Source organism: Meleagris gallopavo, chromosome 15, assembly GCF_000146605.3.
Source record: "Meleagris gallopavo isolate NT-WF06-2002-E0010 breed Aviagen turkey brand Nicholas breeding stock chromosome 15, Turkey_5.1, whole genome shotgun sequence".
In the NCBI taxonomy this organism is placed as follows: domain Eukaryota; kingdom Metazoa; phylum Chordata; class Aves; order Galliformes; family Phasianidae; genus Meleagris; species Meleagris gallopavo.
The window spans coordinates 16,297,528-16,324,900 of record NC_015025.2 but is presented as its reverse complement, the minus strand read 5'-3'; the positions used below and the strand labels follow the sequence as shown (position 1 = coordinate 16,324,900).

At 49.8% G+C, this 27,373-nt stretch overlaps 1 protein-coding gene across 2 annotated transcripts; it reads left to right on the top strand.

The window, feature by feature from the left end:
* Nucleotides 1-560: 560 nt before the first annotated feature.
* On the top strand, nucleotides 561-26,193 carry ACSL6 (acyl-CoA synthetase long chain family member 6). 2 transcript variants are annotated; one of them, XM_010719254.3, is made up of 21 exons: nucleotides 561-791; nucleotides 6,843-7,063; nucleotides 8,177-8,291; nucleotides 9,065-9,129; nucleotides 9,346-9,447; nucleotides 9,559-9,658; nucleotides 10,060-10,238; nucleotides 10,671-10,703; nucleotides 11,785-11,836; nucleotides 14,963-15,036; nucleotides 17,288-17,365; nucleotides 19,058-19,192; nucleotides 19,500-19,634; nucleotides 20,830-20,925; nucleotides 21,833-21,905; nucleotides 22,057-22,145; nucleotides 22,725-22,841; nucleotides 23,087-23,230; nucleotides 23,382-23,483; nucleotides 23,815-23,886; nucleotides 24,651-26,193. In XM_010719254.3, the coding sequence occupies exons 2-21, from the start codon at nucleotides 6,869-6,871 to the stop codon at nucleotides 24,789-24,791; spliced, it is 2,097 nt and encodes a 698-aa protein (XP_010717556.1). In that variant the 5' UTR covers nucleotides 561-791; nucleotides 6,843-6,868; the 3' UTR covers nucleotides 24,792-26,193. The 2 variants fall into 2 exon arrangements, with proteins under 2 accessions (XP_010717556.1, XP_019476052.1); XM_019620507.2 differs by lacking the exon at nucleotides 17,288-17,365 and adding an exon at nucleotides 17,154-17,231.
* Nucleotides 26,194-27,373: the final 1,180 nt, after the last annotated feature.

The following is a 27,373-nucleotide window of genomic DNA, read 5'->3' as shown; positions in this document are numbered from 1 at the left end:
AGATGGGCCAAATGAGGAATGTTTGATGAGTTTGCCTGGAAAGTCATTAAATATCTGCACCCAGAGATAACTTTTTTCTTTTTTTTTTTTTTTTTTGGAGGGGGGAGTTCTTTGAGGACTCCGCTGAGAAGGGTGATAGTGAATGGTTAAAGGTTTGCTTTTGTTGCTATCGCTGTAAATTAACAAGAGTGAATTTACAAGTCCTGTTGATGGATTTATTTGGCTTCGTTTTTACTAATTTTAACAACATAAGGGTGATATTGGCTGTAGTTATGTCCTCTTACTCTTTCATTGATTCAGATGGTTTACATCTATTCTACTCAGGCTCTGAAGCTGTTAATTTAGCAGCCTAGGGCTGCCGGTGGAAGCTCTTTGCTTATCAGAAGCCTCATTTTTTGGTATTTTTTTAGGGGGGAAAAAACCACTAAAAAAAACCAAAAAAACCCGCGACGCTGCTTTTCGCTTTAAATTAAGCGTTGGCAGGAAGGCTTTGAAGCTTTGCCCCCGGACGCCTCGCCTGGCTCCTGCTGGGAGCTGCTGGCACGCCTGAGGAGCGGCTGTGACCGCGCAGCCCCGCGGAGCCCCAAGGGTTACAGCGGGCAGCTCCGCGCTAATACAGCCTAAGCTGATATTAGCCAAGCTTAACTTCTTTCGGCAGTTTGCAGATGGGAAGGGGGTGGGACGTCCTGCAGTCAGCAGTTCTCCACGAGCCCGTGAACGCGGGCGCCGGCGACGGAGCCGACCATGAGCTGAGCTCGTGGGACGGACGGACGGACGGACAGACGGCTGCGGTGAGTGCAGCGTGCTGTGCTGGTGGGTGTCGGTGTGCGTGCAGTGCGGTCCCACGGCACGGCTGGCGGTGGGGCTGCGGGGTGCTGAGCAAAGCAAAGCAAAGCGGCATCGGGGCTGCAGCACGGCGGGCGCTGCTGCTGGAGGTCTCGGCCGGGCTCAGGGCAGAGACGGCAGCACAGCCGGCAGGATGGGGATGGACGCAAGCAGCAGAAAGCGTGTGTGGGATCTGCAGTTTTCTGTTTGGTTTGGTTTGTTTTTCTTTTTTTTTTTCCTTCCAGATGTCTCTAAGCTTTAAAGTGGGAAAAAGCTGCAGCTCTGGCTCTGGCTGAAGCCGCGTGCAGGCTGAAAGCTGCAGAGCAATGCGGGTCCTCCAGCCCTCGGGCGCTGCATTGCCCACCTGCCGTGCACAATGACACGGGGTGCAAAGGCAGCGCTGCTCTCTGGGGCTGTCTGTAGGGCTCAGCAGAGTCATCTCTCTGGGCTTTGCTCCGCGAGGTCCCGCGTGGGCGGCACGGCTCGCTCCCGGCAGCAGGAAAACTCTGCAGAGAGCAGGGAACTCGTGTTGCTTGGCTGAGACCCTGCGGGTTGGCAGGCTTTGTGTACGTGGTATTTCACCACCCTGTAGTGAGGAGGGCTCTTTGCGATGGATTGTAAAATGGGCTGGGTTGCAAAGGACCACAGCGATCATCTTGTTCCAATCCCCTGCTATGTGCAGGTCACCAACCTGCAGAACCAGGCTGCCCAGAACACATCCAGCCTGGTCTTTAATGCCTGCAGGGATGGGGCATCCACAACCTCCTTGGGCAACCTGTTGGATGTTGCTGTCTTTCCTGCTGCAGGGAGAGTGGTTGGGACCTCCCAGGGCAGGCGACGATGTGTGCTCTGCCAGAGCTCTGTAGGCACCTGCGTGGAAAGTGTGAAAGTGTATGTGATCCACAACCAAACACTGTGGTTTCACACTGCCTTCCAGCACACAAACACACATGTGCCCGTTATGCATGTTAAAGCCTGCCAATGTGTGAACTGCAAACGTTGGTTGGGCTGCACGCCGGAGGTTAAGCACGGAATGTGGAAACCCCATCTGTGGGCATGAAGCATTGCATGGTTTCTTGTGGTTTCTTGCTTTCCCTATTGCTTTGCTGTGTGCCTGTTCTACCCTCCCATTGATGGAGACAGGATGGAGGTGAAGAGGATACTGTCAGGAGCCCTCGCTTGTTTCTGGAAGATTATAGCATGGTGGGTTGATGCTGCTGCTGGGCATCCTTAGGTGCGCAGTGCAAACATGTGGCTATCTGCCATTTTACAGCACAGACCTCAGTGCAGTGACCATTTCACTGACCTCACATGCAAGAGAGCAACCTAAAGTGATGTTCCTTTAATGGCACAGTGAGATCCCCATGCACAGTGCGGAAATAATTTCAAGCTCTGGCAGGTTGCAGGCAGCGTTGTGTCGGTGGTGACCGCGGGGTCTGGCAGGGCGCAGCAGCTCTGTGCAGCAGACGTGCTGTGCCATGTTGCACTGTGCCATGTTGCACCATGCCATGTTGTGCCGTGTCCACCTCTCCTACCTGCTGCACCCACGTGGGAGAAAGGAGCCACTTTCCTCCAGGTCTTTTGGCACATGCCTTGCATCTTCCTTAACCCTTGCTTTCTGGCCTCTTCCTCTGTTGTAGAACTGCCAAATGAGCTCTGAAATGTCCAAAGCTGCCTGCAGCTGCTGGTTTGTTTTGGGATAAGCCTGGGCTGGGTTCCCGTATTCACACTGCATGTGCACAGGGCAGGATGAAACCTGCTTGCTCCAGAGCTGCCCTGGGGGCCCCTTGCTACTCCCCATCTGTGTGGACAGGGTTCTTCAGAAAGCTCTGTAACTTGCAGGGCACTTGACTGGTAATTAACCTGATCTAATTATAGCTGGCTTACTGGGAAGGTTACAACTGTATTTATTATAGCTGGATCATGACACGACTGTTACTTTTTAAGCTGCCATTTTCAGTGCCGTTTCTCAGTGGCAGCCATGACACCATCTTCATGGCCACGCACTTGACACAGTCCTGATCCAGCCTTCGTGGAGCAATTAAAGATGTGCTCTTCATTATAACTCTACCAGAGTGATGAGGCGGGAATTAGTGAGGGCAGCCAGCCCACAGGTGGGGATGGGGTGCTGTGAGGGCCTTTCCAACCTGAGCAACAGCACCAGATAGTGTAGGGGACAACCAACCATCAGTGCCATTGGTGACAGGGCTGGGGATGCTTCAGTAGGGAGGTGAGCGTTAGCATCACCAGGCCTTGGGAAACTGATGGACTTGAGGTGAGAGCTGTGAGCCATCGAGTTCTCCTCTTTTGGTAGGATCCTTAAAACGCTTTCAGGGCATCCCAACACTTCATCACCCAGAGGAGTGGCAGATGGGGACCAGCACTCAGCCTCAGCTCCCCTGCATGCTGCATCCCAGCGCTGTAGAGCATCACCACTCTGCATGTGGTGCCTAGGGGACTTTTAGGCCACTTCCATCTGTGAGCTGTAACTGGGTGAAGTAGGGAGTGGGGGGCAAAGCCTCCTGGGAGGGGGCTTTGGCATGGGAGGCAAATAGGTGACATGGATGTCGGGGGTCGAGGCTGTGAGCAATGGCATTGCTGGCACGGCTGCTGGGTAATTCAGTGAATCATTTCTCTTGGCACATGATGTGCTGCAGATATTTTAGATGCTCTAAATACCTCTATTTGCACCGCGATGATTGCGTTCCCTCTGTAAAATCAGACTGTCAGCACACTGAGTTCCCTGTTAGCATTTTTTCCCCATTTTAGCGGATGCTTGCAAAGACCTTGTGTCTTGCAAATGCACTTCTCGGCTGCGGGAGGCCGGGGCCGTTCTTCGGCGTTGCCTGGAGATCCACATCCTTTGTCTGTGCCTTCCCTCTGGCAGCACCGCCGTCCCCAGCAGCTGAGGGGCTGTGCGGGGGGAGCGGAGCTGCTCTGCACCGCGTGTTGCTGAGGGGCTCCATTGGGAACGCAGGGCGGGAGCAGGATGTGGATATTTGTATTTCAGGTTGGATGTTAGGAGTAAAGGGCGGTCAGCACTGGCACAGCTGCCCGGGGAATGTGGGGAGTCACGACCTGGGGGTGTTCCAGAGCCGTGGGGATGTGGCACTGTGGGATGAGGTCAGTGGGCATGGTGGGGTGTGGGCCGGGGTTGTGGGCATCTGAGAGATGTTTTCCAACCTGAATGATTCGGTGGTTCTACGTGTTAATCTGTTCATTTATACGTGTGTGTTTGTATGCACGTGCCCCGGCTGCAGTGCCTCTCTCCGTGACAGGTTGCTGCGGGCTGGCCAGGAGGGACAACGTGGGGGTGGCACAGGGACAGTGCCACACTCCCAGCCAGGTGCAGAGCCCCCTCCAGCACCGGCCCGTTGGGGCTAAAGAGGCTTAGTACCAGAGAAACCCCGTTCCTTAATAGTCCTTCTGGCGGGCGGCCAGCCGAGCAGATTGGCCGTGTCTGATTCCCAAAGGGAGGGGAGAAGGACATTTTTCATCAGTAGAATGACAACCTGCTTCCCTTCCGTTGCTTGCTCTCTGGGTGCTGCTGCAGTGCCCTGCGGAGGTGCCGCAGCCTGGCCAGCACTCAGCCCCTCTCCTGCTCCATCCACCAGCAGTGCACACAGCTGCCCCAGGGCAAATCTGAGCCCAGCAGCAATCCCCTCTCTCTCCTTATGCTGTCTGAGTCTCAACATAATAATCCAAAAGACTTGATTATTTTTTCTCTTCTGAATTATGACTCGCTGAGCTGCAATGCAACCACAGTCAGTGAGGACTAATGCTTTTGCTTCGATTCTTCAATGAAATCATTGTGATTTGCCCTGCAAAGGACTAAGTGTAACCAGCTGCGTTTTCTGTACTGTGGCACATGGGAGTCAGTTATCTCACAGGTGGTAAAATGAAGCACATGCAAGAGTCTGGGATAAGGCTTGGTGAGTAGGGAGTGTTTTTTGATGACGACTACCGTCCCCAGAATCAAAGCAGTGATGCAGCACATGGATGCAAAGTAACTGATCTGTCTGAGGGATGTTGCATGGGAAAGGCTTACAGCGAAGCATACACCTGCAGGAGCAAGAGCAGGAAAAGTTTAGGGGAGTTTTAAATAGCTTTAGCCTTGCACTGGCTGATAATCCTGATAATTAGTTACAGCTGACAGAGCACAGAGAGCCCTGTGTGCTCATCTCTTGTGCTGCTCCATTGAGTGAAGTGCTCTGCCCCCTGGGCTGGGATGTGCTGGGAGCTCTGAGTTGGATGCTGGCTGCTGGGTGGGAGACCCAACCCAAGGACCAGGCTGATTTTTTAAAATTGTAACTATGATTTTTAATTTCTTGATCTAGAGGAGGGAAACAGGCAGAATATTAGAGGAAGTGAACCCACCCTGCAGCATGGGGAGCCTGGGCAGCACTGCTCCTCCCAAACACTCTGTGGTCCTCTCCCAGCTCTGTTCTGTGCAGTTGACCCTATGGGCTCATAAGGGTGTGAGATCAAGGTGAACAGGTGTAAAATTGGGGCAGGGGCCAAGCATCACCCTTTTGCCTGTATTATCTCTGCACCAGCACTGTGCTGCTTCCCCATTCTCTCCAGTGAGCAGATCTCCGGAGCAAAAAGCTCAGGAAAAAATTGCAGTGTGGGTGGGCAGTGCCCCCAGAGACCATCCCAGCAGCTCCTGAAGGGGATCAGGGGTGGCTGTGGGGTGCTGAGCTGCGGGTCTGGGCAAAGAAGAGGGCTGGGGCTGCTGTTAGCCCTATGGTGAGTGAGGTCAGCTGTTCGTTGTATCTTTTTGCTCACAAAAAATTAAAAATCTCCCCCAGAGCATGGTGCAGAGGGGCCCATTTGCAGGCTGGCTTGTGCCCTTAGTGTGAATATGGGAAAGGGTTGTGGGGGGGGGGTAGTCCTGACCCACAGTGTGCCCCAGACGCTGTTCCCATGAGGAAGAAAGCCGGTTTGTGCTCAGGTCAGTGGTGCCTTTGTGTGGAGCCCTGGCTGGGGGAAGCCCCTGCATTCATCTCTCCTGGCTCTACATGTTGGAGCTTGATCAGAGAGCAAAGGGAAGGGGCTGCCCAGCTCCTGCTGCAGAAAAACGTTGTTGTTAAGATCTTGCCTGCTTGTAAGATCACAAATAGTACCGTGGGGCTTAATAGGAAACCCTAACTGTTTGGAACCCTCACTCTGCAGCATCTGCTTGGCTCGTCTTCTGCAGGGTTGGCAGTTGCTGCAGGCTCCCTGGCAGAGCACTGATACAGGGACCTATCTGTAAACACATGTCTTTTAAGATGCCTCTTGTGTGCACAGCTCCCAAATGCAATCCCCCGAGCACAGCCTCACCCAGCGACCCAGGAGCAGGGAGCTGGTGTGCCCGCTGCAAAGCCCTGGGGTACAGAGGTGGGGGGCTGGGACTGCCTTGCTGTGCTGTAAGATGTGTCCCTGAGGCGTGGTCCCATCTCCAGGGCCTGGGTGGTGCTGGGTGGGCCCCGCAGTGCCTGTGCCTGATACCCTCTGTGCCTTATCCCCAACCGGCACTCCCAGGTGGTTGTTCCAGGAAACTCTACAGTGATCCCTGAAACTCCCTTTGGCTTGAACTGCTTATAATTTAGCCTGACATAAACCATAAGGAACTCGTAAGTTGGCACAAAGAAGGAGAGTGGTGTTGTGGAGCATATCTGTGCAGTGTGCTGCTCTGTGGGCTGATGGCTGGAGCTGGTGCTGCACGGCCTGATCCTGCCCTCCCATGGGATGCTGCAACCTGTTCTGATCGCAGCTTGGGCCCAGGGCTCATCTCAGCCTGGAGCAGATAAATCTCACCATGGTTTGGCAGCTACATTGCCAAGCAAATGCTCAGATGTCCCTCAGGAACGAGCTGCGTGCTCCCACTCGCTGCCGTGGGGATGCTGCCTCCTCTCTCATCCCTTTCCCACATATGCTGCTCTCAAATGAAGGACCTCTTGGCCTACATCTCCACGAGGCTGCAGAGCATCACGTTCCCAATGGCTGAGGAGGCCATCCTTTGGCTCTTACAGAAATCACCGTGTCGCTCGTGGAGAAGATGCAAGCTCAGGAAATCCTGCGGAGCCTGCGGCTCCCCGAGTTCGATGACCTCAGCCAGTTCTTCCGCAACCTGCCTGCCACCGCACTGGTGGGCATCGGTGCCTTCGCTGCCGTCGTCGCCTACTGGTTTGCCAGTCGGCCCAAGGCTGTGAAGCCGCCCTGTGATCTGCGCGTGCAGTCGGAGGAGGTCGAGGTGAGGCTGGGTTGGCACTGGGGGTCACCAGGTACCCTGAGAGGGGCTGAATTCTCCTCTGGGAGATCACGGAATGGTTGGGTTGGAAGGGACCTTAAAGATCACGGAATTATAGAGTGGTGGGGTTGGTTAATTTGCCCTTTCTGTAAAGAGGAAAACTAGAACCCAGCCCATTAATTTATTCTCTTGTTTTTTTCAAATCCATCTTGATTTTAGCTTTGCCTAGCTACCAAGGGCTGAAAATTACAGCAGCAGGTATTACATGAATTTTTTTACACTGCCAGGAAACCACCCATCCCCACAAGAGCTCTAAGACCTCTCCTCTTGTTCATGTTGGTTACTGAGTGGTGGCTGCTGCAGACTTTTCAATAAAGAGCAGAAGTATACCCAAATCCATTTGTGCGGCTGAGGAGTAATTAATGTTTGTGCTCTTAAGAGGTCTTAAGGTTTAATGGAACTGCTCTATTTCAAGGAGGAGAAATAGTTCTGAAAATCGTTTCAATTTAAATTCATATCTGAAACACTGAGAATTTGAAGCCTTTTCCCGTGCCCACGTAAAATATTCTTGCCTTCGATGCCAACAAATTTTTAAAAGGCTGGGAGGAATGTAAAGCCCCACATGGATGGGGCTTTACTGAGCCTTCCTGCTGACTGGTGGCACTGTCCCCATCGCTCCCTCCCACCCAGTACCACTGCTACAGTTCAGCTGTGTCCGCAGGAGATCGCAGTGATGGTGGCATCTGTTTGTCCTTCCTGTCCCATCTCTGGGAGCCATTAGGAGCCCCTCACTATTTTTTCCCTCCTTATCTGGCTGGCTGTGGTGTCAGCTCATTTTATCTTCCTGCTGTTATCTCCTGATGGGCTGAGCCTGGAGCCTGTGCTGTGCTTTGGTCCGGGTGTCCTTGAGGAGATGTCCTGGGGCCCCACAGAGCCTGGAGCTGTCAATCCCCTGGATGTCCCCACTTTGTTATCCCCACCAACCCAACATCTCACCCAGCACCATTTGAACCAACAATTTTTTCCTCCCGTGCTATCTGCAGATTTAGAACTTGAATCTCTTTGCTCATCTCTGGGCTTTGGTTTCCCATTGCCATACTGTGTTGTGTCACACAGGGCCTGGATGGAGCACGCCGCTCGGTGATTGGGGACAGCCCACAGCTGCTGACCCATTACTACGACGATGCCAGGACCATGTATGAGGTCTTCCGGAGGGGGTTCAGCATCTCTGGTGAGAGCATGGTGATGGGATGAGTGGAGAGACCCAATGAGGTGCCAACATTTCGGTCACCAAAAGATATTTAGAAGTCAAAAATGTGGAAGGACAAGAAGTCTTTTAAAACCCAAGCAGTGTAGGAGGGTGACTGATTGTAGGAGGCCAATGAGGCGTGGGATGCCAAGTGAGAGTAGTGCGGGTCAATGTTGAATGCCAAGGAGTCGGAGCCTGCAAGGCTGGGTTGGCCAAAAGGGTGCCCTGGGGTCCAGATGCTGTTTTGCTCCTTTCTGCTCAGAATTAACCAGAGCAGCTTCAGCATCTCTTTTACTGATAACGGAATGACTGATTTACAAGTAATCACTGGGGAGTTGTAATTAAGGTTACTATTAGCACTGTGCATTATTTTGCATTTAATACCATTGAATTTCACTGTGAAGTCTCTTGGTACCATGAGGTCTTTTTGCTGCCACGGGCAGACAACTTAATGCCCTGAATTCTGCAGCATCAGTGACGCTCATCATGCATTATTCACTTCCAGAACACTTCTGAATACATTAAGTGAGGCTGATCTAGGTGTAGATCTGAGATCCCAACAGAGTTCTCTTTCCACTGCAGAAGCTGGTATTTGTTTCTGCCTGTTGTTGCTTCTCTATCAGTTATCCATCCCGTTTATACCTTATGGCAGGGCAGGATGCTGTGCCAGAAGCTCTCTGGGTGCATCCCCACAGCGTCAGGCATCAGTTCCCAGCACTGCCCCTAACCCTGCCTTCTCTGCTTCTGTCTTCCAGAGAACGGCCCCTGCCTGGGCTTCAGGAAGCCCAAGCAGCCCTACCAGTGGCTGTCATACAAAGAGGTGAGCTGCAGCCGAACCCCTTGTGGAGCCCTTCTCCCAGTGCTCTCACTCTTCCTCGAGTTAGAGAGCACCCTAAGCTAGAGATAATGCAAAAAGTAGCGTTTTTACATAGCTGGTGCAATAATCTGAGAGTCCCCCTGCGTAGCCAGTCTTCCCTTCAGTTGCTGCTGCTCTTATTCCTCTCTCTGATATGCTTTTTTTCTCCCCAACTTCCAGGTGGCTGAAAGAGCAGAAGCTCTGGGCTCGGGGCTGCTGCAGCAGGGCTGCAAGGCATCCACAGAGCAGTTCATTGGGGTCTTTGCCCAAAACCGCCCAGAGGTGAGGTCTATTTTAACTTGGTGATGTCTCACTAATGTACCCGATTTGTGAGACTGCTTTGTTTCCAAGCGTGTTAAAACTTCTCCCACCATTTCTTTTCACCTCTGGCAGTGGATCATTTCTGAGCTGGCCTGCTACACCTACTCCATGGTGGTGGTGCCCCTCTATGACACCCTGGGTCCTGGAGCCATCCGGTACATCGTCAACACAGGTACCACCAAATTACCATCATCTCAGAAGGCAGCCGTGTCACTTGGAAGGTTCATCCCCTTCTGCTTCCCAAAGGACAGGTGCTGAAGTCTCTTATGAGGTTTTGGTGGAGCTGCTGTGCTCCGGTGGGAGTTCTCCTGAGTTTCCTCGTGTTTCCTCCCAGATTTATAGCCGTGCATAGTGTGCAAGTTGAGTATTTTGAAGTGGATCCTAAAATAATTGTTGATGTCAGCTAGTCTTTCGGCACTTAGCTAAAATTGCAGTGATTTTTCAAAGAAAACGTGTTACATTCTGGGACCTCTGCTGTTAGCCCGAAGTACCAGCACTGACACTGTGTGAGCATCCAGCCTTCAATCAAAACTGATTTACCAAAAACAACTTGTTTGTCTGCCTTCCTTCCAGCGGACATTTCCACAGTCATTTGTGACAAGCCTGACAAAGCCAGGACGCTGTTGGACCACGTGGAGAAGAGGGAAACGCCGGGGCTGAGCTCCATCATCCTGATGGACCCCTTTGAGAAGGAGCTGACGGAGAGGGGAAGGCGCTGCGGGGTCCGCATCCAGAGCATGCAGGAGGTGGAGGTGGGGCTGTGCTCTCTTCTTCTCATACACTTTGTGCATAGAAGCTGTAAGAACCACCAGGACTTGTGGACTACATGGCAGGGTCAGTGTGCTGGGCTCATTGCTGTTAGTATTGGCGCATGGCTCAGTTTGGTTCCTCATAGCTCCTCATTTGGTTATCCCTTGCTGATAGGAAAGCCAATATTTCACACTTCCCTGATGCTATTTAAGCCTCCTTCTACGAAACAGTCCCAGCCCAGGCACTGCTTGAATCCTGGAATGATATTGAAGGACATCCAAGAAATTTTTGGGCACAAGGGATGACTTCAGAGCTAGCCACAAATGCCTCGGCTCCAGCTCACGCTCTCCCTCAGTGGTTTGCAATTATTAACCAGTGGGCAGCACCACATGCATTATAGTGGAAATCACCTTTGTTGCTTTAATCTCTTTCAGGACTGTGGCCGGGAGAACCGACACGCGCCTGTGGTGAGTGCTGTCATGCTGCTGTTCTGCTGAGAGCTGCAGCTGGTTGTTCCCCTGGCAGAGGAGCAGCAGGCTCTGGGCTGGGGCAGCATCCCGCAACCCTCCCCATGCAGGCAGCAGTGGGTGCTGTCAGTGCCAAGAGCTGGAGATGTGCTTCCTTTTTTCCTACCCTCCGCCTGGGATGCTTAAATGAGATAATTCATTCTCGCTGAACGTGTTAATGGGACAGTAATTAAATGCCAGTGCTAAGCCATGCTAATTCCAGTGCCCTACCCAGGCACCACCACTGCTTTTGCGGTGGGGTTTCTTTAATTCAGAAACAATACTTGGCACTATTCGCATTCTTGAAATTGCATTGCATGTTTTCACCAAGGGTTCTCATGCCTTTGCAGAGCTTTCAAAAGTGCCTTATAATTTCCAGGGTGTTAATTTATCCATTGGGGATCCGAAAGGATGCAAATGATGGTGCTGAGAACATGGAGATACTGATGGAAGTGGGACCGGCAGCTGCCTGGGGATGTTGGCCCTGTTGTGTTCAGCACTTATCTGGAAATCAGTGAACTGTCCCACATTTTCCCAGAGCTACAGAGAGTACCTGTACCATTACTGAGTGCATGGGGAGAACATGGCTGGATGATCACAAGTGGAATAAAATCAAACAGATGAATTTGGAAATTTTCAAGGTGTTGCAATGTCATCTGAGAAGGAAACACTTTGTTCCTGCCACCTGTGATTAATTTCTCAGACCCAAAGGAATGCTTTTGCTTCCATCAGTGCAGTAGTTCAGCTTTATGAGGGCGTGGGTTATTTTGCTGTAGGGAGTATTGGCATGCATTGTGAGACACAAACCTTCCATCAAAGCCTTGTTACAGCACAGCACAACCTTAATGCAGATGGAGCAGGGAAGGACTCTGTGACAATTGAAGAAATGTGATGAAAGGAGAATTGCCAACGGCAATGAAAGCTTTTTATGGCAGAGTTGGAATATAATTGGTTTGATCTTAATGTTTATAGGATGACAGCATTCTGTCATTGACTCTTCCATGTTTGCTGATATGATTTTTCACATTTTCCTCGTTTCCAGCCTCCCCGGCCAGAAGATCTCTCAATTGTCTGTTTCACCAGTGGCACTACAGGTAAAGGGATGGGTATCTCATTTGTGAATTATTAGAACAGCTTATTGTTACTGATAGCATCTCAATATGTGCAAATATACTGTTACGCTGTCGTGACAATGGGGTTTGTATGCATTTGTAGGATTTATGTATATAGGTTTCTGTAGAGCCGAGCTTCCCTGGCTCACGCTTTGGCCGTACGACTGTGTGCAGTTTTCTGCAGAGCTGCCCGTGTTCCTGGCTCCTGTCCTGCAGTGCAGACATGGAGCACTTGGCTGGTTGCTACCTACCTCCTGCAGGCGTTAAAGGGACAAATGCCTGTCTGCAGTGCTCTGCTCTGCCTCCTAAGCACAGCGACGTGCCCAGTGCCTCCGTCCTGCAGAGGGTACCCCAAGCAGGCACTTAGTCCTCTCATAGAGCCTGGTTTGCTTGCAGCCTGCGGGACTTTCCTTCCCTCAAACACTCAACCTCCCTAACCTTCATTGAAAAGTCCCCCAGGCAGACAAAGCGATGGGCAGAGCGCAGCCCTGGGAGTGCGTGGGCAATGTGCAGAGAAGCACCAGGCAGCCCTGGAGAGCTCATCCCACCACCTGGTGCTGCCCCAGAGCACCCCCAGCTCCCCAGGTGGGCAGGAACTGATGCTGTGTGATGGGAGAGTGACCAGCTCAGCCCAGGAGCATCATCCAGCACTAGAAGATGACATACACTGCAGTCAGGTAAGCAGCTTTCAGTGCTGACAACCCTTTGCTGCTCAGGTGGTATCCAAAGGCTCTGTTTGGCTCTGCCTTCGTGCGTCATTTCTAATTGGCCCGGAGGAGTTTGCAGATGTGTGAGTTTTGGAGCACTCAGCACAGTGTGGAGTTGAAAGGAGCAGTGCTGGAACTGCAGCATGAGGGGCTGAGCCTGGGGAGGGCTGTGCCAGGCAGTGGCACTCTTGTACTGGGGTTTTCCTTTCAAAGTTAGGCTTTATTTCCATTAGAAAATGAGTTTATTTATCTGCAAACGTGGTCACAGACTGCTTAGCTTTCTCCCACCCAATGCAGAGATTTCCAGTTCTGAAGGCAGAAGGGCTGGCTTTGGGTAGCCCACGTTTGGATATTTCTAATGACCAGATTGAGATTTCTCTCCTGAGAAACATGTTCCATAGGCTTTTCCAGTTCTGAAGGTTTTCAGATATATTTCTGTGACATAAAAGCAATCATTGCTCTCGAGTTTGTAACATGGAAATTGTAGAGCTAGAATCGAGTTTATCAAAAAACCAGACCTAACAACCAGAAGTGGATTTGAACACTTGTTTTTCTCTGCCAGGACCAGCTGTCTGTGTGCCTCCATGGGGACAAGGGAGAGGCTGAGATCTCCGAGCTCGAGACAAACGTTCATTGCCTTGCTGAGAAATCAGCAGCACTCACAGATGGACCAAAGCACCCAGATGAAACGTCACATTACAGTTGTGCATGCTGGCTGCTCCCACAGCACAGCCTGCTGTCCCCATGAGGACTCCCCTATTCCTGGTTGGATCAGAATCCCTTCCTGGAGCTGCTCTCTTCAGCCCAGCAATGCCTCCGCTCCTGTTCATGGGTCATAGCTGTGATGCTGCTGGAGGTGCTGGAGGGAAGAGCCACTTAGCAAGGCTGCTTTGTTGTGGATTGCTACATCAGCTTGGCACTGAGATAAGGAGAAGCTCCCACACCCACTGTTATCAGAACGGGATTGCTGCACTGCGTTTCCAGCATGGGATGGATGAAGTGCCACTGTATGAGGAAATTCAAAGCAGAGCAGAGTCACACGTGTGGCACAGGGTTTTAAGAAGAATTAGCTTTGCCATTAACAACCTATTCCTCTAGAAGTGGTAATTCTGGGAAAGGACTCCCAGCGGGGAACACTGCTCCTGCTGGGCTGATGCCTAAAGCAACAGGAGGAACTAAGCACAAATGCAGACAGGTACCCCCAGCCCAAACAGCTTCGCCTCTGCGCTGGATTTCTCCTGATGAAGTCTGAGGTCTCAGAGCATCTGAGGAATCTCCCAGAGAGCCCCCAGAGCACCCGTGGATGTGGAGATATGTGCACTGCTCCAGGAGCGCAGCTGTTTGTGCAGTCGCCAAGGCTGAGCAAACCTGGTTGGGCAGACACAGCTACAGCCAGAGGAGCGATGCCTGAGCTGCTGGCAAGTATTTGCAGCTGGCGTTGTTTTGTGGAGTTTTCCTGAGGGCAGGACCCAGGTGTGCACCTGGCTTTGAAAACACGAGCCTCTGAGCAGCATCAGCAGAGGCCAGCACCAAGGAGGGATATGTGTGAGATCCCAATAGCCCCCCATGGCCATCTGTAAGGATTTGGGACCGAATAACTGAAAGGCACTTGGAACACTGAGCGCAAATTTTGTGGTAAAAATAAGCTGTATTCAAAATGTCCTGTTCTAGTGCAATAAATGTGTGCAATAATTATTATTTTGGTTTGGGCCTTTATTTGCCTATAGGAGAGCTGGGTGAGGGCACAGGCTCAGCACAGCAGAGGTGCCTGCATCCTTCCCAGCAGCTCTTTTCTGCAACGGACCCTTGGGTGGTGATGCAAAGTGGCTGTGCTGGGGCAGGGGGTGGCAGGGCACTCTGCACGGAGCCCTGTATTCTGTGCAGCCCGAGCTGTTGGCACACACTCTGGTGGCTCTGTTTGAGGGCCATCCACAATTCCAGCTGCTCTGTTCCTGGTGGAAATCACTGCTCAGGGTCACTGATGGAAAGATGCATGTGGTGCTGAGTTTATGGCATCATTTCATTACATTTTGTGTATTGCAATAACTGCCTTTGGTGGATGCTACTGCACAGTGTGAGAATTAAATGTTTTAAATATTGTTTAACAATATTGTTTGGACAATTTCCTGTTTGCTTGCTCAGTTTTAAGCTTTTGAAATTGTAGAACCATAGAATGGCCTGGGTTGAAAAGGACCACAATGATCATCTTGTTCCAACCCCCTGTTATGTGCAGGTCGCCAACCAGCAGCCCAGGCTGCCCAGAGCCACATCCAGCCTGGCCTTGAATGCCTGCAGGGATGGGGCATCCACAGCCTCCTTGGGCAGCCTGTTCCAGCATGAAATGAAGTGGAAATTAACCACTGGCTCATCTTCTAAGCTCTCCCTCTGTTCTTCCTTGCAGGGAACCCCAAAGGTGCTATGCTGACACATGGGAACGTGGTGGCTGACTTTTCAGGCTTTTTGAAAGTAACAGAGGTGAATACCGCCGTTGGGAAACTCACCGTGTGTGGGGTTGGGCTTCTGCAGGGGTTGGAGATGTGGGGCTGCTGACAAGAGCCGCATTTCTCTTACCTGAAGGCCAATTCCCAGTCTGGGCTCTGGGAGGCACGGGGAGCTGCCACTGAGCAGTGGTGTCCCCATGGACTGGTGTGGGGTGAGGAGCGCAAGCAGAGCCTGCAGGGCTGAGCAGTGGCTGCTGCAGGGGATGCCTGTGCAGTGTCTCTGTCTCTAAATGAAGGCTTTCTACACATATAATGTCTATATATATACTTATGGAAACATATATTTTTTAAGATCAGAATGGTTAATTTCATTTATGTTACCATATATCTTGGTTTTGTACTGGCCAAGCGCATGTATATTATATTTCATGCAACTTTTGTTTAGAAACAATACAGGAAGCAGACTTGCTCTAGCACAGCATATTAAGAATTGCATGCAGCTTATCCTTGTATCGAATATAAGAATCTCAGTAGCAAACAGATGGTTCTGTGAAGCCATACCATGCATGTGGGATGTCCCATTTATTGCAGCATAGCCCTTGTTTGCTCTGAGGTTGGTGTGGGCAGTACTGTGCTCTCAGTTCCCTAACCCTGCAGTTCTGTCCTCCTGCAGATGGATGCCAGGCTCGTGCTGCAGGGCTGGGCTGCCTCAGGGGTGCAGGGATGCACGAGTGGCAGCTGATGCCTCAAGGCCTCCAGCTTCCAAAGAGCAGCAGAGTTTATTTTGGAAGGGAACACCTCAGGGGAACATGGTGCATCCCAGGGCCGTGGGCTCAGTGCTCGCTGACAGTGGATACTTGCATTAATCCCAAAGGTGTCGGGTTGAGGTGTGAGGCTGCTGACTGTGCCCTGTCCTGGTGCTGGGGCACTGCAGGGTGAGCTGTGAGTGCAGCACAGATCCAACAAAGTGCCAAGCACTTGGCATCTGTCAGCAACATGTGAGCACCTGGAGTGAGGGACGCACAGACCACTGCTCGCACACTTTTGTGCCACTTTGGCTTAGTTCAATCATTTTCCCAAGCAGGTTACTTTTTTTTTTTAAGTGAACTTAGACCTTTATTATAAGGCTATTCCCAAATGCCAAGGCATTGCTTTCATTTAATCTGTTTAGCTGCAGTGACTGCAATGCCATTAAATGCCAGCACCTTGGATCCATTTAAAAACAAATAATTTCTTGTGTGGGCATTTAAAACAGCACAACAAAGCAGCATGGCTGGTGGTGCAGATGGCTTCACATCATCAGAGAACATTAGAACTGATGTATAAATAGAGCTGCAGGCCCGACTGGCTTAGTTCAGGTGGACACAATCCAAAGTGGGATGCTGGAAAGACCCATGTTTGGCCTCCCTGTGCACACCCAGATGAACCTCAGTGAGAGGTGTGCCCAAGGAGCACATTTCCTCCACCATGGAGCAGTGGTTCTGGTACAGCCATAGAGGTGCACTGGGGGTGTAACTGCCAATTCCAGGAGCCACTACTGCTGCACTCACTTTGCATTGGTTTCTGGCCTTGGTGCAAGCCGGTGGGTCATCAAGCTGTCCGTTTTCCTAATCCATAGTGTTATGGTGAGCTGTACCCCTGACCATGCAGGCAGAAAGGTATGAACCAAGTATGGCTCTTGGTGCAAAGCAATGACATCGGTCACTTTCATTTTTTGCATCAGTTGTTGCCTTTCTTTCCTCAGCACGCCTGTCTGTGGGGCAGTGCTAATGCACTTAAAATCCCATTTTAATCAAGAAAATGATGAGGAAACACTAACAGCAATCATTATAATTTCTGTAAGCTAAGTGATCCAACGTCCCCCGACCCAAATCAGAGATTAACCAAAGGGAAAACAATAACCATGAGCTGTGATTGTGCCGACACTGCGCTCTGTGTCCATCTCCGTGCTCTGTTCTCCTCCCACTAACGCAGCTCCATCACTGCTGTGGCCCTAACGCTTCACCTCGTGCGCTGCTCCCTTCCTCTCTCGATGATCTTTCCCCTTTTGTTCCTCTTGGTGCCGTTTTTCTTTTTACCGTTTTATGACTCTCTTGTTGTCTTCCTGTCAGTGTTTCTTTCCTTTCTGTCTCCCATGCCCTCCACCTGCAGAAAGTGATCTTTCCGAGACAGGACGATGTGCTCATCTCCTTCCTGCCTCTGGCTCACATGTTTGAGAGAGTGATCCAGGTAAGCTCCTGCCTCAACTGACGTGGCCTCGTGGGGCCCCTTCTGCTTTCTTCCAGAGTCAGTGGTCTCCTACTTGTGAGGATGTTCACATTTCCTATTTGCCTTTAGCACACATGTTTGAGCGAATGGTACAGGTAAGGTCCTAGCGGCAGTGGAAATAGCCTTTTCTTTTTTTCCACACCGAAAGAAATAAAATGAATAAAATACTAAATACCCACCGCGTAGCACTAAAACACCTGCACTCCTAAGGGCACCGGGTCATGCTCTGGGGATAGCAATAATGGGAGCAAAGGCAGTTCTGCACCATTATTTTCATCAGCTCAAATCCTTCTGATGAGGAAATATGCAGAACTCAGCAGGGAGCTGAGGCGGCACAGCACCGGGCATCATGCTCTGGGCATGGGCTGCATCCCCTGCAGGTAGCATTATGTGCACCCCCTGCGCATAGCAGCTCACGGCAGCATGCAGAGGGGGCTCATACATCCCTTCTGGGAAACCAGGCCATGATTTGTGATAATGTGGAAATGTGGGAGCTAAGAAGTGATTCAGTGCACGAGGCGTGGGTCTGGGCTCAGCTGCAGCCCAGCACCTTCCCAGCAGTGCTGATGCCAATGGAATTGGACGGATATCCAGGCACAGGCCTCCCCTTCTTAGGAGTGGGCCAGAAATAATGCACTCAGCCCTGTTAAAGCACTTGCAAATTGGAACTGAAAGCCCATGAAAGATTTGGAGAATTACAACCCAGCGTATCCTTGCTTGTCAGTTGAATCCTAAAAGACACGTGGGTCAGTGTGCCAGTGCTGCTCAGGCAAAGCACTTTGCTGCTAATGAGAACGTAATTATTACAAAATCATCTGCCTGGGCAGGAATATAGAAACTTTTGAATAATCTCATTGCTGCTGTGCTGATAGGGGCAGCTCCAAAGCACGTGGCATGAGGGATGCTCAGGTTAAACTCCTGCTGAACACACTCCTTCATGCAGAGAATTTTCTAAAGAGCTAAAAATGATCCCCAAAATTATTCCGAGCAACAAACACTGTATTCCCCAGTTTTAGCCCACATCAGTAATTCCTGGGACTTGCAGTTAAAATTGTATAAGTATGTTCTTTAGAGCTAGAAGTGCTTTAGACTAGAATTTTAGACTTCAGAGTAGAACTGTCCCATTGGAAGGTACCCACAGAGGTCACCATTTGCAGTTCTCAGTGAGCCTGCAGTGATGGCACAGTGGTGCAATTCCAGCTCCAGCAAGGTGGCTGCTGGCTGCCCTGCTGCTGGCACATCACAGCTCTGCTGCATGTCAGCTCTTCCCCCACCTGATGCAAAGCAACCCATTTATTTTCCAAAAACGTTCTTCCAAAAAAAAATACAAGCTTATTTCTAAAGCTTCTGGAGCTGTACTTTCCAGGTAATCAAAGCATCTCTGAAGAGGAGTTTCTGGGATACAGGATCAGGCACTGTATTGCTAACGTAGTCTGTATCGTTATGCTTAAACAGAACTAAAGTATTAACATCTAAAAACCATCAGCACGTTTTGCAGCGTGCGGAGCCCAACCTCAGGCTTTTCCCCAGGCAGCAGCTCCTCGTTCTTCCAGAAAGTGGCAAATTTAGTGGATGCTGAGTTCCCAGTTCTGAAAATGCCAACAACCATCCACACACTTCCACTCTGTGCCACGTTAACCTTTATGTTGATAGATCTTTTCAAAGCACCATTGTTGCCATACTGGAGAGCGAAATTTCGGGAGGGGCATTTCTGTGCGTAGAAGGGATGCTCTGCCCCAGGGATTAAAAGCAACGAGGTCTGACTTGGTCGTTTTCCTCTCCATCAGTCTGTAGTGTATTGCCACGGAGGGCGAATTGGCTTCTTCCAAGGCGACATCCGCCTGCTGTCTGATGACATGAAGGCGCTGCGTCCCACCATCTTCCCTGTTGTGCCGCGCCTGCTGAACAGGATGTACGACAAGGTGAGCCTCATCGCTTTCCTTTTTGCTATAACAAAGCTTCTGTTCCCCTATCCAGAGTATGTCCAAAAAATTCCTTCTCCTTTTCTCCCTTCTGCCTTGCACCCTTTCTGCACTAAGGCATAGCACAGCCTTACTCAGCTGCGTTGCTGCCATCCCTGTGCCCCAGCTGAGCCGCACAGCTGTAGGTGCGCAGTGCTGTTGGTGGCACTGAGGGCTGTGACTTGGCAGCAGGCTGTGCTTTGGGTTGATGACCGGAGTTGTGACCCTCCCCAGGCTCACCCGACCCACTCTGCTCTCCCTGCTGCAGATCTTCAGCCAGGCAGACACCTCCCTGAAGCGCTGGGTGCTGGAGTTCGCCGCCAGGCGGAAAAAGGCTGAGGTTCGAAATGGGATCATCAGAAATGACAGCCTGTGGGACAGGCTCTTCTTTAACAAAATACAGGTATGGGGTTTAAAAAGTGACTCTAAGGTCAGACAACTGTCATTTCTTCTAGTAGCAACCTGTGCTCCCTGAAGTCGGCACAGCCTGCCTGTCTGACCACCATACTGCAGCCAATTGCTGCTCACCAGTGAATGGGAGACCGAAAAACTGAATAGGAAAAGGAAATGGAGCACAGTTTGTCATTCCATTCACTTTTGCTGCTTTTCTATTTGTATCTATGCTCGGCACACAAATCTGGTCCAACGGGCTCAGCAGCACAGAGAGTGTGGGGTTCCGGGTGGGAGTCATTCGGGGATAGAAGATCTTCCACAGATAATGATTGCTCTTAGGGTTGGGTTTCACTCAGGCAAACTCAAAACTGATGTTTTCTGAAGGAAAGCAAGAGTGAGCAAAAGCCAGTAGAGAAAAATGCAAATGTGAATCTTGATTTAACAAGAGGGAAAGAAATCAGTGCCCTGCCATGTGCCACACATCCCCTAGGTAATAAAGCAGATTAAAGTGGCTTTACACCAGGCTTTCCAGGCACCATGCTGCTGTAGGAGGCTCTGATTGCTTCATTTTTTAATTGGATAACTTATTTGGAGACACACTGCTTCATTTATAACCAGAAGAACTGGCAGTGCCTTCCATGGGGCTGAGCTGTGCTCAGCGCTGCGGGGCTGGGCAGGGGCAGCTCTGTGCTTGTTCCTTTTTGCTTTCATGGAGAGAAAAATGAAATGAAGGGAGGTGAGGTGGGCAGGAAGCAGCACAGGAATGCTGTAGTACCCCCTAAAGTATGTGCGAGGTCATCTGTCATTAAAAAAGGGTGGCATTACTTTAGGTTGCTTGGGAGCCTGTTAACAAAAAGGTGCCAGCAAGCACAGAAAAAGCAGTGGGGAAGAGACTAATTCTTCCCCAGGGTTACCCCACGTCAGAAGTGCTGCAAGAGGACGTGGAATGGATGCGATGGAGCAGAGCTGTGCCTTGGGCATCATTTCTGCCCAGGAGGGACACAGTCATTGCTTTCAAGATTTTTAGGCTTTTGTTCCTAAGGCAAGACTCAGGGTCAGTTCATATTTCCGTAGTACAGCTGACTGTTCCAGAGGGAACAGAAGTGAGGCCATTCAGTGCAAGCTCTGCATAAGAAATACACACAATCTGTGCCATCTGTACTGATCCATGCTGTTTCCTTTTGTTTTCTGGTGCTGTCCTGCAGGCGAGCCTCGGTGGGTGCGTCCGCATGATCGTGACGGGTGCTGCCCCAGCCTCTCCAACTGTCCTGGGCTTCCTGCGGGCGGCCCTGGGTTGCCAGGTGAGCCAAGGGCAGGGGCTGGGATTGAGTATGGGGCATCTATGGCAGCAGCAGGGCTTGTGGGCACCCAGCGTCCCCATGGTGGGGACAAGGGGTGGCCTCGGGCACCAGGAGCTGCTGAGACATCCCACGCATCTCAGGTCTTAAAACCATCGAGTTGTTAAGGTTAGAGAAGACCTAAAAGGTCATCAAACCCAACTCTGGGATTGTAGAATCATTAAGGTTGGAAAAGACCTCTCAGATCCCCAGGCCCAGTGCCAGCCCACCCCACTGTGCCCACTGACCTTCAGTGCCACGTCCCCATGGTTCTGGAACACCAGGGATGGTGACTTCCCCACTCCCTGGGCAGCTGTGCCAATGCCTGACTGTTCTTTGGAGAATAAATTGTTCCTAATAGCCAACCTGAACCTTCCCTGGAGCAACTTGAAGCCATTAAGCGTGCGTCATTTATTACACAACTTTTATTCTATATATAGATTGTGCGAGAAGGGTAACCTGTAGGCACAGCACTTCAGATCCCCACCCTTACTAGAGAGTTTCTTCTCTCTGACCAGGAAGTCCAGGACAATTTCAAGGCCTCATTCGAGAGCTTAAAATTAAATGTAAAAAAAAACTTGCAAATTTTCAGAATGTCCCCCAAAAATACCACTTTTTCCCACTGACCACTTCCTCCTGCCAAGTAACATCCTGCCAGACTCAAAAACAAACTGCTGAACTTGTCTGCTCTCCGTTTTCAGCTCCGTAACAGTGTGACTCATAGGAAAGGTAATTCTGCAGGGCCAGGGAAAGTCCCCATGCCCCGTCCTGCAGCTCACAGCAGGATCAGCTCACAGGGCTGTCCCTGGGACTCCTCCTGCAGCACTGAGGTGCTGTGTGTGCTGACTCAGGGTGCCCATTCCTTTGGCAGGTGTACGAGGGGTATGGGCAGACGGAGTGCACGGCGGGCTGCACCTTCACCACCCCGGGGGACTGGACCTCAGGTAACGGGTTTTCTTCCCTTTTCCGCATTATTTCAGCACACAGAATTCCTACAGGAACGCCAAGCGTATCTACAGCTACGCAACTAATAATAAAATGCCAATTATTGTTTGTAAGAGAGCGGACAAACGAGCTGCCAACTTTAATTGCCAGGTCATGTGGGAGCCCCTTTGCCCTGCAACTTAATCAGACTGAAGGACGTGGAGGAGCTGAATTATTTTGCTTCTAAAGGAGAAGGAGAGGTAGGAGCTCACATTTTAATATGAAACTCTTATTAGTGGACATTGTACTAAGTTGTGGTTATAGAAGCATTGTTCATCTTTGAGGGGCACAAGTTTATTTATTTAATACGGCCATCAGGGAAAGAAAGCATCAGTTTACTAACAGAGCAGTGAAGCATTTGTTAACAAGGAGCTGTGGCAGCACTGCCAGCCAATGCCACGCCTGATTACTTCAAAAGCTAAGGCTGAGTTAATTAGTTTGGCTATGGAGCTGAATTACTGTGATTTCTCCATTGCTGTCATTCCTGTATTGCGTGGAAATTAAACTTATTGAAATCACCTTTTTTTTTTGCTTTTAAACTGCAAGCTGAATGAAACTCAACATTAAGCCAATGGGTTTTGCATTTCTTCCTTCATACATCCTTTGCTTGAAAAATTCCAAAAATAAATTAAAAAAAATTATAGCTCAATACATTTTATTTGCATGGGTCACAGTCACAAAATCAACCTTCAGCATATGTCAGTGAATCACTATTTAGCTTGCTGGTAAGCTCAGCAGAATAATGATGTAACTGAATAGCAACCCGATCTGCTTTGCAGATATGCGTGAAAGGACCAAACGTTTTTAAGGGTTATCTGAAAGATGAGGAGAGGACAAGTGAAGCACTGGACCAGGAGGGCTGGCTGCACACCGGAGACATTGGGAAGTGGCTACCTGTACGTATCCAGATGAGTGGTGCCTGTGTCGGTTGTGCTGTCCCATGCACGCGCCCAAGTTCTGCATGTGACCTTCCAAGCAGATCTATCCTTAGTAAAGATTAAGCTGAATTTTGGCAGAAGAAACTCAGATGTTCAGTGAGGCGCTTTCTGGCCATGTAAGCTGCTGTGTGTTTAGAGTGGACTTTGTGAGCTGTTGTGGTTAAATAACCTCTCTGGAAACCCTCATTTCTTTCTCCTAACAGAATGGGACACTCAAAATCATTGATCGGAAGAAGCATATATTTAAACTTGCTCAGGGAGAATACATTGCACCAGAGAAGATAGAGAACATCTACATCCGCAGTGACCCCGTGGCCCAGATCTACGTCCATGGAGACAGCCTGCAGGTACAGCAGGGCCACCAGAATATGCTGCAACACGTTGGTGAATTCCTGACCTAATTGGGCAAGAAGTGATAAAATCCCACCAAATTCAGCCTGACAGTGCATTCAGTGCAGAGCATTAAGCCTTTGTCTGACCCTTCTGCTTTCCCTGCAGGCCTTCCTGGTGGGAATCGTGGTGCCGGATGCCGAAGTGATGCCAGGCTGGGCAAAGAAGAGAGGGTTTGATGGAACGTATGAGGAGCTCTGTAGAAATAAGGTTGGTTGTTGCACCTGTCCGCTCTGCAGTCATTGTGCTGATGTGGGGTGACGTCCCTTCTCCGGGCAAGCACCATCTGCTCACTGAGGTCAGAGTGGTGGTTGAACCAGCAGCACCCAGTATTGTGCCTGTCCATTCCTAAGGCATTGGCACGACCTCTCGTACTGTTAGCATTTGTGCCTTTCTTCATTAGAATAATTGCTAATTACGCACTGTCCACAAGGAGCTTGAACTTATCTCAGAAATGTGTGTGTTGGTGACGAACAGTGATGTTAATTGTGTGTAAGGTTGTTTGTGGTATTTCATGGTGGATGTGTGTGTTTTAACCCAGGAACTGCAGAAAGCAATAATGGAAGACATGGTACGGTTAGGGAAGGAGAGCGGGCTTCATTCCTTTGAGCAGGTAAACGAAACAATTAATTGTGGCCATATTGGCATTGGTCTGCATACACTGAATGGAGATTTGTTAGCATTCAGCATGATATTGCATGTCCTCGTGGGCTGTGGGTGATGTCTGCAGTCTGATATCAGGGTTCAAGATGGATGCTTTGAGAAGTGACTCCTTCCTTGAAGGCACTGCAAGGAACTGGGGCTCAAACTGCCACTCATGACCAACGCAGGGCAAGCTGCTGTCTTATTTCCAGCCCTTGCACTGGTCATTTTCTGTCGCTTGTGTAAATAAGCACCTCAGGAGGAGAGATCTGAAATCAGTAATGAAGTACAGAGCTCTAAAAGCACATTAAAAAGCACTTTTTATAATATAAAATACTTATTTCTCTTAAAATAATGAACTTCCAATCATTACATATAGCTAGCAAGGGGCTTTTACTCTCATATTTCCTCTCATGCAGTCTATTTCTGGGTGGTAGCTCCAGTGAATAATTCCCCATACCTGAGTGAAGCAGAAGCAGCATTAAGCAGAGACTTGCTATTCTTCATTTCCCCATTACGCATGAAAATGAACCTATATTAAAAAGAATCGAGTTTAGAAATGAAAAGCAATGGTTTGTAGTGCACATTTATCTGTGGTCATGTCTGGTTTGTTCCTGCTGTGGTCTGCACCACGCTTTGGTTTGGCGCAGAAATGGAGATCCATGTGCACACCTAGAAGTCATGCATAGCGACTGAAGCCTCTCCTACAGATCTGTGTCCCTTTCTCCATTCCAGGTCAAAGCCATTTACATCCACTCCGACATGTTCTCAGTACAGAACGGTTTGTTGACGCCGACGTTAAAGGCTAAGAGACCAGAACTGAGAGATTACTTCAAAAAACAGATAGAAGAGCTATATTCCAGCATCTCCATCTGAAACCACGGGACGAACCTTCCGAGTGACGGACTTTGTAGCAATATTAGGATAATGCTCAAAAGTACAGAGCCAGAATGACACAGCTGAAGCGGATGAGTGTCTGAATCTTACGTCTGAGCCTTTTATTGTTTTAGGATTTCACCACTAACCACCATTTCCCCTTTCCTTCTGTTTTTCATCAGGTGTTGATATCAGTTTTACTCTATGGACACAGTAGGGCACCATCAAGAATTATGCTAAATTGCCACAAAATATACAGCAATTTCAATCCATGACCGAATAAATTATGGAAACTTACTAATAACTATAAGCATTTCAAGACTAAACTAGAGAAAGTTTCAGATATGTCTGCTGATATTTGATTGTAAATAACCTACACGTCAGAGACTGAGTTGTGGATAAATCAGTAATGTGGTCTACCTCAAGCTATCGGCGACTGATGGTGAAAGCCTATGTTCTGTGACCTGTAACTCTAAGCTGGATATTGGTTTATGTATTAACTGATAGTTTTTATATTTTCCAGGACGTAAATTCCATCAGTTTGACTTAATCACTAACAACCTAACAGCCAGAATCGAAACAAGAACAAATCTCCTGGTACTTGTGCTCAATAGGCCTCTCAGTGTATGACACCTAATGGACAACCACTGCTTGGGATCCCCACGTGTTGGCAGTGCTGCAGGGCAGGAGCCCCCAGCTGAGCCCAGCACCTCCTGCACGGCCATTTCAGGCAGCCCAGAGCCCCAAGGATGCTGCAGCACAGCAAAGCAAGGCCTGCATGAGAGCCACCTATGTCTGGTCCTTGGTTTATACTTTGCAGCCTGGTTGGGCTGGTTCCCTTTTGGAGCACGTGGTGTGAGCAGAGCTGGGCAACGTGGGTCTGTTTGGAGAACAGCTGGCCTGGGATGCAGCCATGCTGGAGAAGAGGTGGAAATGTTGCTCCAAGTGGCTACGAGGACAATTCTGGCCCCAAAATGCTGTGGGATAATGCATTGGATGTGGGTGCTAGGAAAGCACTTCCATGTGCAGACGCTTGGATCCAGTTATCACCTGCATTGGCCTTTCTGCAATAAGCAGCAAGTTTTGGGAGGAAATACAGAATCCATGAGCAGCCATTGGAAGGGGCCAGGAATGGAGGCTGGAGAGCAAACTGCCAACAGAAGCACAGTGCAAAGCAGTGAGAAGCCATGAGATCAGGGAGTGTAAGCTCTGGAACTGCTGAACGGGGTCCTGCATCCATCTATGTGCATTACCAGCTGCTGTGTGCTGCACCAGCACCATGGGGCTCTGCCTGCTAGACCCCTCTTGCTAGGGCAGCAAAGGCACATGTTTTTCACTCAGAGGGTGGTGAGGCACTGGAACAGGCTGCCCAAGGAGGCTGTGGATGCCCCATCCCTGCAGGCATTCAAGGCCAGGCTGGATGTGGCTCTGGGCAGCCTGGGCTGCTGGTTGGTGACCTGCACACAGCAGGGGGTTGGAATGAGATGATCATTGTGGTACTTTTCAACCCAGGCCATTCTATGATCCTCTCTTAGACTGGAAGCCACTGTAGACTCTTGAAACTAAACGATAAATTATTAATCCAACGTCTCTCTCATTTCCCCTCTGAAACCCCATTGCACGCTTTAAAAATTAAATAAATTGAATTAATGAGTTAGTTTTACACACAGGCTGATTTATGACAGTAATTTCAGAACAAAGAGAAAGGAAACTGTTAGCATGATCACTCACGCACTGAACGAGGCGATTTGATCTATCAAACGTGGGAGGGTTGGTCTGAATCCCATCTGTGCCTGAGTCTTCATCAGATTCCAACCCAATGATTCATATCTGTTGAAAGCAAGTAAGAAAACTCACTGCTGTGACCTGATGGCGTTGGACCTTCATTTCTCATCACTGTGCACAGCAAGAGAGCCCCTGGGGAGTCTGAGCGTGGGGTGTGCAGTACCAGAGGCAGTCTGGCTCTTTAGGGCAGGTCATGCAGGAGTCTCATCCTGGAGGAGGGCAGCTCATCCCATCTGTGGAGCCCCAAAGCAGTCGTCACATACAGATGCTTCAGCACAGTGAAGGACCTGGTACCATTTCCTCTGCTCTTTTTGAATAACAACAAATATCTGTCATCTAAGCAAGTACAGGAAAGCTATTTTCTTCTGACCTGTTTCTACCGCAAGAACTGAATTTCCTTTTCTCCTAAGGTGGCTGTGGTTCACCAGATTTATCTGACCACTGAATTCTGGCTCCCGATGTGCGTTTACTTCTGGCATGGGAGGCTGTTGTTTTGAAGTACGTGATGCTGCTTTGTTACTGACTAATGTATCTTCTTTTGTATCTGATGGAAAAGATCGGATGCACCACAGCCAGTGATATGAACACCAAAAAAAGAAAAAGAAAAAAAAAGGACCATAATAGGATGATGCAAAATTTGGGAGAAATCTGAGGCAAATCCAATCCTGAAGTGTGAATATTTTCAGAACTTGTGACAAGCTATATGAATAAACTAAAAGCTGCTTCTGTTTCTCATGCAATCAGATATTGCTCTGCAGATGACTCTCCATAAACATACCAAATATTACGAGAGATTA